This window comes from Cololabis saira, chromosome 14 (assembly GCF_033807715.1).
Source record: "Cololabis saira isolate AMF1-May2022 chromosome 14, fColSai1.1, whole genome shotgun sequence".
Lineage (NCBI taxonomy): Eukaryota > Metazoa > Chordata > Actinopteri > Beloniformes > Belonidae > Cololabis > Cololabis saira.
In genome coordinates, this window is record NC_084600.1 from 40,997,520 (window position 1) to 41,008,534 (window position 11,015).

The 11,015-nt window shown below is 40.1% G+C and overlaps 1 protein-coding gene across 1 annotated transcript in view; it reads right to left on the bottom strand.

The window, feature by feature from the left end:
* pitpnab (phosphatidylinositol transfer protein, alpha b) overlaps positions 1–8,047 on the bottom strand; it is a 37,033-nt gene extending 28,986 nt beyond the window's left edge. The window contains exons 1-2 of the mRNA XM_061739214.1: positions 7,836–8,047; positions 348–378 (exon numbers count right to left, since the gene is read on the bottom strand). Coding sequence (XP_061595198.1) covers positions 348–378; positions 7,836–7,852 — 48 coding nt within the window. The 5' untranslated portion in view covers positions 7,853–8,047. The remainder of the gene's footprint in view (positions 1–347; positions 379–7,835) is intronic.
* Positions 8,048–11,015: the final 2,968 nt, after the last annotated feature.

Sequence of the window (11,015 nt, forward strand, 5' to 3'; positions counted from 1 at the left end):
CAGAATGGCACGAGGGACACGGTCAAATGCCTTCTCCAGATCCACAAAGCACATGTAGACTGGTTGGGCAAATTCCCATGAACCCTAAAAAACCCTGCGGAGGATATAGAGCTGGTCCAGCGTTCCACGACTGGGACGAAAACCAAAAAATGACCAAAATAACAAATGTAAGGAAACATGATTTAGTATCAAGGATTGGCATAAGCTAAGCTACGCCCCCCCAAAAAGGCTACTTTGTGGCGACTGAGCTGGTGGGCGTGTCCCAGTCAGCTTTCGACCATTTGCCTAGTTTGGGATCGGAGTAGTTGGGGAACAAACACAAGAACTAAACAAACACAGAAGCTTACCTCTTCCACGGAGATGGGAAGAATCACTCGGCTGGAGGAGAAAACAAAAAGAACAGAAGAAATTACTCAAAAACATTGTTCCTGAAAGCAGATTCCTGTTAACACAATAACGTTAACACAACCATTGAGATGCAAAGTGTTTCTGTTTAGCCACATCTTTTAATCAGCTCAAACTCAAGAGTGTCTCCTTTTGTGGTGAATCATTCTGTCAGGCGATGTTGATGTCTGCAGGCCAGAGCTTCAAGAGCTCCATGCTGACCTGCAGTCCCCCCCCTCTGATCTTCCCCTGCTTGCTTCCACCTGTCTGCATGGATGCCTGGTGGATCCTGCTGACATCCTGACCTGCAGCCCCCAAACCTCTCTGGCCACCTCAATGTTCATATAGTGATCCCTGTAGTGCACCAGCTAACCAGCTATCAGTCACATGTACATAAAACTCTTGGTTCTCCTGCTCCGGGATAGTTAATAGTAGGCCTAATATATCTTGTCTTTTGTACCTTTGACAGTGCGTCTGTGTCTCTCCTCTCTCTGTTCTTCATCCTCTCTTTCCTATCTCTGTTTTCCTGCCCTGCCCTGCTGGCCTCTCCGCCTTATGATCCAGGTCCTGCTCAAGGTTTCTTTCCTAAAGGGGAGTTTTTACCTGCCAGTGTTTATGTAATAATTGATTGGGGTCATGTTCTGGGTCTCTGGAGGCAACTTGTATTGTAATAGGCGCTTCATGAATAAAATTGAACTGAATTGAATCATTAAATTGTCCATATCTAGTTTTTTGCTGGGGGGGCTTGAAAGAATCTGCAGGTCGTGCGAAAAATAAATCTAAAAGAAGTCTGTGATGGATGATCTTTTACTGTACTTTCTTCATAATAAATAGCACAAAAGAGCAGCAGAAATACTCATGTATGTCTTACCCCACAAATAATAATAATGCCAACCGTAAGCTGTTACGGACCTGCTATCGGGTTAATGATGTTAAAATACGTTTTAAATCCACATCAGAACTGTTGGCACCTCAGATTGAGAAAAATAACTGGTGTGGAAAATAAAATAAAATTAAAAAATCTGAATTTAGGGTAAACACACATACTGTACACCACTGACACATGTGCATGACTGCAAATCCACAAGTCACATCTGGGCTGTTGTATCATTCACATCTGGGCTGTATTGTTCACAACAACACCGCAGCTTAGACACGGTGCTACTTCCATCTCTGACCCTTGTGCATCTCACGACACGTAAATCTCACATACAGTATGCAGCTTTGTTGATTGTTTTCTCGGCGCGTGAAGAAAATACCCAAACTCCCATAATCCCGTATCTGACTGACGTATCGCACAAATGTAATCTGGACCTGAGTTCAGAGGAAAGCAGAAACTGGAGGAGACAACAGATGCTGCGAAGGACACAGGAGAGCTCCAATTTACCGGGTTCCAGTTTAGAATTCTGTCAATCATTTTAAGATATGCATCGATCTTATAAACCCTGAAAAATAGCATCTCACAGTTTAAGTTTTTAATACTGAGATATAGGGCTGGGGATTGATTCAAATGTCAAGAATCGATTTGATTCCGATTCTTAAGATTCAGAATCGATTATCAAGATTTGATTCGCTTGATTCGATTCCGATATTGATTTGGGTTAGTGTTTTTTTGAGCTGTTGCATGAATTATATGACTGTAGTTATGCAACATATGAATACTAGTATTATATAGAGATTCAACAGCAAGTATTGGCAGCTAATGATGCTGTAAGGACCAATCAGCTTTCAGAAACATCGTGTGGGTCAGAATTCCCAAACAGATCCAGGGAGGAAACCGAGACGGATGAAATCGGTTTTATTTTTTCCCACATTCCGTTTTAATTTTTTCCATTTTTGGTTTTTAACTTTTGAGAATTTGGTTTTTAGCATTTTATGCAAATGTAACTCCAATACAGTATATAAAGTAATGAAATATAGACAATTTATGCAATTATAACTGAAACCTTTAATGTTTTCATACCTTTAAACATATTTAAAGGCAAAAACACGACACTAGTTATTCTCGTGTCCAACAAAACATTCCTTTTTTTTGGGCATAAACTAAAAAAATTCCAAAAGTTGTAATGTAATGATGAAAAAAAAAAGATCTTTAGACATACGAATCGATTTTTAGGAATTAATATGAGAATCAATTTAGAATCGGAAAATTTTTTCAACACAGGCCTAGTGAGATAATAGACTTTAATCTAAAACGTGTGGTCGTTCTTCTCGTAAGTCTCCTTGGTCTAACAGTCCTGAAAGGAGGATCAGGTGTCTCTGGGTTGGAAAGCAAACACCCCCCCATTGCTGATCTCCTCTGTCCTCCCCACTGCTCTTTCTTCTTCATCCCTTCTGCTTCTGTTTCATTACGTTTATGTCAGTGTGTGTTTTAAGGACTTTCTCATGTAGCAGCGTGATCCTCACCGGTGGAACAAACTTCCTGTAGACCTGAGGTCTGCTCCAACTGTCAGCTCCTTTAAATCAGGCCTAAAAACATTACTGTTTAATTAAATACTTACCTGCTGAACTCTACTGCCCTTACTTTTTAATAACTTGTGCTTTTTTTATTATTTCACTCTGTTCTTATGATTAGGGCCCAAGCACTTACAGTGCGAAGGCCCTATTGCATCTGTAGGAATTGTTCTTGTTGTTTTTCTCGTTTTTCTTCCGACGAAATGAGGGCCTTTTTTCCCCCTAAACGTGCCCCAAAAGTCACCAAATTTTGCACCAAGCCAGGCCTGGCGAAAAATTTGATATTTAATGGTTTGCATTAATGGGCGTGGCCTAATGGCTCAACAGCGCCCTCTAGAAAACTTTGTGCCTCAAGCCCCACAATACGGTTTGACGTACATGCACGAAAATCGGTACACACCTGTATCATGTCGCAACTTAAAGAAAAGTCTCTTGGCGCCATGGCCGAAACCTAACAGGAAGTCGGCCATTTTGAATTAATCGTGTAATTTTGGCGCAATTTATGCCACTTTTTCGGCCGTTAATACGGCCCGAACCGTAACGTGCACCCAGGTGTGTTATACATCAAAATGTGCGTCTTGATCCTGCGACGACGTGCATTCCTTTTCTCAGTCAAAAGTGTTACCGTGGTGACGCTAGACGCCAAAAAGCGCGCCTCCCCTTCATCTGATTGGTCCATATTTGATAGTCCCTACTTTCTGCCATAACTTTTGAATGGTTTGACATAAATTTGACATAATTTTGCCTTGAATGAAGGCATGGTGATGTAGAATTGTCAAATTGGTTTAATTCCCCGTACGAATCGGCCCAGATTACTTTTGTAATACTGTATTTGACCCGGTCTTTGTACGTTTTGACCGTATAGAAACGTAATTATCGTCAGTTGTGTGAAATAAGACCAGGAAACAGGCATTGTGGCATAGAAATGTCAAATTGGTTTAATTCACTGTACAAATTGTTACAGATTACTTTTGTAATACGTTATTTGACCCGGTCTTTGTATGTTTTGACCGTATAGAAACATAATTCTTGCCATTGTAAGAATGAGATGTACCTGCTGGATCTACTGCCCTTACTTTTTAACAACTTGTGCTTTTTATTATCTTAGCATTTTACTTCATTTTATTTATTATTTATGTTTTAATTGTGCCTTGCCGCTTCTAATGTTGATGTAAAGCACTTGAGCGGTTCAGGTGAGCAGCTAATCGTCTATACAGCGAGACCTGGACCAGTTCTGTCTCTTAACCTCCCCCCGACGGCTTCTCCGTGTGTGCACAAGCGTCTGGTTGAGGCCATGTGTTGACAGTGTAAGTGTATTTAGCCTTTAATCATGACAGATTTAATTAATTTCCAGGCCGACTGCAGCGGGCCAGACTCTCCCTAATCACTTCAGATCTTTAGCCCTTGCCATCACTCTGATGCTGATCTGTTTAGTTATTTATTTATTTATTTCTGTGCTGGGCCATTTATTGATGAGATACACGTGACGGGATATCAAGACGGTAATCCTTTACATAGAGATGAGATTTTTTCAAGATTAGAGTCCAAGAAGCTGCCAACACCTGGTAGCTACAGTATGTGTGTCACATCCGCTGCGATTTCACCTCTGACTTTGACAGAATAGTGATGAATGAAATATAAAACAGCCTTTTTTTTGTTGAAAAAGAGGAAAAAAGTCCTTTTTAAGGGTTTTATTTGGGGCTTGAGTGGAAATGATCATGATATCAGGCCAGCAGCTTCCTGGGGCAACATGGCTGTGATGTGGGTGGCAACTAGGGATGATTAGACTAAAAAATTAGACTAAAATTAGACTAGAAAATGTATCACGGTAATTTCTGGCATTTATCCCGATAACGATAAAAATGACGATAAAAAAAATACCAATTCAACTCCACCTTTGTAACTATAAATCTATCTCGCTCTCAGATCCGCCATGTTTGTTACACAAAAACGTCATCAACGGGAATTTTTCTTTCTTTCTTTCTTTCTTTCTTTCTTTCTTTCTTTCTTTCTTTCTTTCTTTCTTTCTTTCTTTCTTTCTTTCTTTCTTTCTTCTCTCAGGCTCCCTTCTTCCCTTCCTCTTTTCTCCCTTCCTTCCTTCTTTCCTTCCTTCCTTCCTTCCTTCCTTCCTTCCTTCCTTCCTTCCTTCCTTCCTTATTTCCTTCCTTCCTTCCTTCCTTCCTTCCTTCCTTCCTTCCTTCCTTCCTTCCTTCCTTCCTTCCTTCCTTCCTTCCTTCCTTCCTTCCTTCCTTCCTTCCTTCCTTCCTTCCTTCCTTCCTTCCTTCCTTCATGTACGTTGTGCGTGGATTTAACACAGAACCATAAATCAGTTTTACACAAAAACATCATCAACGGGAATTTATCATTTTTACCGCGAGATGAAAAATTCTTACTGTGGGGAATTTTTTTGACGGTTTATCGTGAACGGTAAAATATCACCCATTCCTAGTGGCAACACGGATTTCTATTTCATTCTTTCTTTCTTTCTTTCTTTTTGTTTCCTTTTATTTTGGTCATCCAAAAAACAATGTTATTACATCGGTGCAACCATCATCATCATACAGCACACATGGGGAAAACAGAAAAACCAGAGAGGCACTACAGAGATAGATGTGACCAAAAAAGGTGTAGCTGAAGCCTGAGCTGGTGATGCCTATAACCCTATTATCATACAATCAATACTAGACAATGTTTATAAGGAAGTGCAGGAAAAAAAAGGTTAATGATTGTTATAGCACAAAACAAAAAAGAGTTTGGGTTATCAAAGTATAAATATACCTGTAGTGGGATGTCAATACAAATTTGGATCCATGTTTTTGTAGTATCAGTACTATATACATTAACTGTATAGCAATTAGAGATGGCCGGTATTGACTAAAAAATGTATCACGATCATTTCTGGCATTTATCCCGATAACGATAAAAATGACGATAAAAAAATACCAATTAAACTCCACCTTTTTAACTATAAATCTATCACCACATTCAATATGGAGCCCCCAAAACACTGTTCTAAAAGAATAATAAATGCAACTAAACTACACCAATTGAATTGAATTGATAAAATCTTTCTTTCTTTCTTTCTTTCTTTTCTTTCTTTCTTTCTTTCTTTCTTTCTTTCTTTCTTTCTTTCTTTCTTTCTTTCTTTCTTTCTTTCTTTCTTTCTTTCTTTCTTTCTTTCTTTCTTTCTTTCTGGCTAATTTCCTTCCTCCCTTCCTTCCTTCCTTCCTTCCTTCCTTCCTTCCTTCCTTCCTTCCTTCCTTCCTTCCTTCCTTCCTTCCTTCACGTACGTTGTGCGTGGATTTAACACAGAACCATAAATCAGCTTTACACAAAAACATCATCAACGGGAATTTATCGTTTTTACCGCGAGATACAAATTCTTACCGTGGGGAATTTTTTTGACGGTTTATCGTGAACGGTAAAATATCGCCCATTCCTTATAGCAATGTATGAATGTGTTTACCCGCACATGCACAACCACAAACATACTCTCATGCACAGACAGTACATATATTGACACATCCAGACACTACACACTCACACTCTCTTGTGTACACACCCATGTACACAAGCACGCACACACACACACACACACACATTTGAAGACCTCTGTTGCCAATCCTTGCTACCTGCCAAGAAATGCTACTTTGTGGTTAAGCGCATGAGCACAGTCGATTTTCAAAGTTTGCATCATTTCTTGCACGATGTAAAATGGATAATATGGGATGTTGAGTATTTGATCCTTCAAAATACACTTACCCATGACATGAATGCATTACACTTTGTGAACATTATACGATAAAGGGGAAAAAAATAAGAATTCATGGCTTTATTTGACATTAATTCAGTCATTGGCCTTTATTTAACCAGGCAGGTCATTAAGAACACATTCTTATTTACAATAATGGCCTGGTGAGAGACAAGGACCACTTGGGGGGGAAAAGGAAGTGGGCTAGGGAGTAAAACAGTAAAATTGTAGCTCTACAAAGGTATACCATTAGGTAGCATTTTTTGGCAAAGCAGCAGAAAATTGGCAGAACACCACTATGATTTTTTCTCCTGCTCCTGCAAATGCATCGACCTTGTCCTGATTCCTGATTCTCAGCATCTTATAGTGTGTAGGCCTCAGTCATCCCTGCAAAAACCCACCACTGATATATCAGGACGCTGGAGAGAATCCTTCCCCTCAGCCTAAATACTCATCCCTGAGGCCCAGTATCTGACTGGGGCATCAAACCTCGCCGTTTGCCCTTTAGGCCACCTCCTCTGCCTCCTCTACCTCCTCTACCTGCTCTGCCCCCACCCCAGGGTGCGTATTAAGGGCCACCCGACCCGTGCCGGCTCCATTCCTCCGGAGCGCCGCTCGTTTCACCTTCAGCGCAAACACTAAAGGCTGATTTATGGTTCCGCGTTACACCTACGCAGGGATACGGCGCGGGGTACGCGGCGAAGCACACAGTACGGTGTGCGTCGCCGCGTACCCTACGCCGTAACCCTACGGCGTAGGCTCTGCGTCGACTTAACCGCGGAACCATCATTTCGGCTTAAAACATGGCCCACGGAGGCGCGGCTGGTGCTCAGGCATCTCCGCCTCGGCTTCCTCCCTTCACCATCCGTCATTTTAGCAGCAGAAACAGCAGAAAAAGGGGGGGTTTGTTAGAGTAAAGTGTTGGCCAGGGCGACGCGCTGGTTCGTGATGCGGGGATGTGAAGGGCATGTGAGGCGCACCGGCTGTTTCTGCAGGTTCCCATCACACCCCCCCGTTATTCCTGCACCCTGGCCGGGATGAAGGGTGATGGGGGGGGAAACGGACATGCAGGAAGATACTGATGTCAATATCACCCGTTTATTCCGTCTCAGCCTCCTGGCCAATGTCAGCGCTGCAGAAACCAGCAGGCGCATCAACGCGCTGTCACACACACACATACACACACACACATATAAACACACACACATACACACACAGGCGCTCATATGCACGGTAGGATACTTACTATTCCTTTATGAGCATTTTTCCCCCTGGTTTTTCCTGGTGTGATGTCCCAGTGAGCAGCACCAAAACGGTCCCAGACGCGGCGCAACGATCCTTCCGATCCGGTCTCTTATTATTCCTCCGCTCGGTTTCTCTCCCACCTCTCCCCCCTCTATGGCATCCTATACCTCCACAGTTTCCGTCACATTCACTTCCTGATCGGGGCCGCGGCGCGGCGGCGCTGTTGCGCGCAGAGACCCGAGCGGAGACGCGCGCAGAGGCGCGCACCGGGAATGAGCGTCCAGCTGGGGGTGGTGGGTGAGGGGTGAGGGGCCCCCCTGGACCAATGAAGGGATCAATATTATTCATTTAGAGCAGGGGTCGGCAACCAGAAATGATGAAAGAGCCATATTGGAGCAAAAACACAAAAAACAAATATGTCTGGAGCTGCAAAAAATTAAAAGTCTTGTATAAGCCTTAGAATGAAGGCAACACATGCTGCATGTTTCTATAGTAGTTATAACTGGGGGAAGATTTTTTTTCATTATGCACTTCGAGAAAAAAGTTGAAATGTCGAGAAAAAAGTCGAAATGTCGAGAAAAAAGTCGAAATATCCCAATACACCCAAAGTGAAAGAATAATTATAGACATGTCTTTTACATGCAAAAATATCAATTGCACTATTTTGGGAGAAAACCAGTAGACCGAGTGTTACATTCTGGGTTAGACAGATGTTGGCAGCCTTTCCTTTGGAAAAAATCACATATATGCTGAAAGGGAGGCAGGACTTGTTTGAGAAGGTTTGGGGACCATTTATTTCTGTTGTTAAAGATGTATAGGTACCCTGACCCTTAAATATTTTTTGGAAAACCTGATTGTAGTTTATTTTGTCTGAGAGCTGTTTTGTGAGTTTTGTTTTATTTCTTTTTTTTTATTGGTTTTTGTTCTTTGTTTTATTATTTATTTATCTGGTCATATGATTTAGATATCTGATCATTCTGTCTACGAGAGTGTTTAATTGATATCATTGCCTGGAACTGTACTGAATGTACTTTATATAGCCTATGTGAAAATGTGGAAAACGTTAATAAAAAGTGTTTTTTTTTTTTAAAAGTCGAAATGTCGAGATTAATGTTGAAGTACAATCTCGAGTAAAAAAGTCGAAATGTCGAGAAAAAAGTCGAAATGTCGAGATTAAAAAGGAAAGGAAAAAGGAAGAAAAAGAGAAAAACAGAAAAAAGGGGAAAAAAGAAAAAAAGAAGAAAAAAGGTCAATCATTTTTGAAAAAGCTCCAGGAGCCACTAGGGCGGCGCTAAAGAGCCGCATACGGCTCTAGAGCTGCGGGTTGCCGACTCCTGATTTAGATAAAATAACACAACGTGGGAATTGTGTACATTTGTATGGAAGAGTATTAGAGAAAAAAGTCAAAATTTTGTGAATAAAGTGAATTGGCTATGTTAGATATTTATTTGCAACACATATCACACATATCCAGTTGCATAACTTCAGAAACGTACCCTTAACGTTCCACTCCAAGGATGTAAGTTAGTTAGTTAGTTAGTTAGTTAGTTAGTTAGTTAGTTAGTTAGTTAGTTAGTTAGTTAGTTAGTTAGTTAGTTAGTTACGGCTGCTGCTGCAGAGCTGTCAGTCTCTCTGCTAACTGGATTTGATGGAGGAGACATTTACACTTTATTCACGAAATTTTGACTTTATTCTTGAAATTGTATTCTGTACATTTGTGAATTGTGTATAGAAGGAAAACTACGGAAGAGTATTAGGGCCATGCAGGAGAAAAAATATTTGAGAGGGGAAGATTATTTTTTCTATTGTGCACTTCAAGAAAAAAGTCGAAATGTCGAGAAAAAAGTCGAAATTTCGAGAATTATGTTGAAATGAGACTTTTTTTTCTCGAAATTGTACTTCAACATTAATCTCGACCTTTCGACTTTTTTCTTGAAGTGCATAATGAAAAAAAAATCTTCTTCCTCTAAAATATTTGTATCTTTGTCCTGCTTGGCCCTAATACTCTTCCGTAGGAAAACTGTGGCTAGAAACAACACAAATATATAGACAGTATTCTGTTGAAATAACTTATAGTCCCTACGACAGAAAAATATAATAAAACAGCAATCACAATATTTTGATTTGGTTTGGTTTTATTTTATTTTGTACATAAAACACAACAATTAAAAAAGATAACAAAACAAAACAATCCTTTATCACTTAATATCTTAATTTATATGTGCAAAAAGGAGTAGGAAGAAGTGTAAACTTATTTAATCCTACCCCCATTCACTAATCATTTATTAACAAGTATTTATAATAACTAACTATACTATAATTTTACTCACACACTTACCTATACATACATACACATAGTTGAATATTTATATATATTTGTACACACATGCCCATATAAATACTTATATAAATATACTTATTCACACCATACTATCTCTATATTAACTCCATCTGCTCTATATATATCTACATACACACATATGTACATATACATACATACAAACCCACTAACTCTTTGCCCTATTCTGCACAACTGTACATAATATAATTGCACTGGACTTTTTACCAACTACCTCCTCGCACTACTGTAAATACTTCCACACTCATGTAAATACTGCAATCACCCATGTATATACTGTAATTCAAATCTGTGTAAATCATATAATCACATCTCATCTGTTCATAATATATAATCATTCATATCTGACCTGCACCTTATAACAGTTAACTTATAATACATAGTTATTTATTAATCTGCACCATGTACACACACATATATATATATGTGTGTGTGTGTGTGTGTGTGTGTGTGTGTGTGTGTGTGTGTGTGTGTGTGTGTGTGTGTGTGTGTGTGTGTGTGTGTGTGTGTGTGTGTGTGTGTGTGTGTGTGTGTGTGTGTATTGTTGGGTCCGACCCAAACCCTCTGGTGAACCCGAGCAGCCAACCACAAACAGACAGGAAACCAAACAATTTAAATAAAGAGCCAGAAGGCTGTTTATTAATGTAAAAGGGAAAACCCTACACTACCCTGGGGATACTAAAATGAGGGGAATGTGGTGCGTCTGTACAGTATATGAATGAGATGTGTGAATAACTACGGTATGTGTGCGTGTGTGTATGTGTTTTATGAAATGAGAAAATTCCCGAATAGCCAGACTAGTTACCACATGGGTTCAGTACG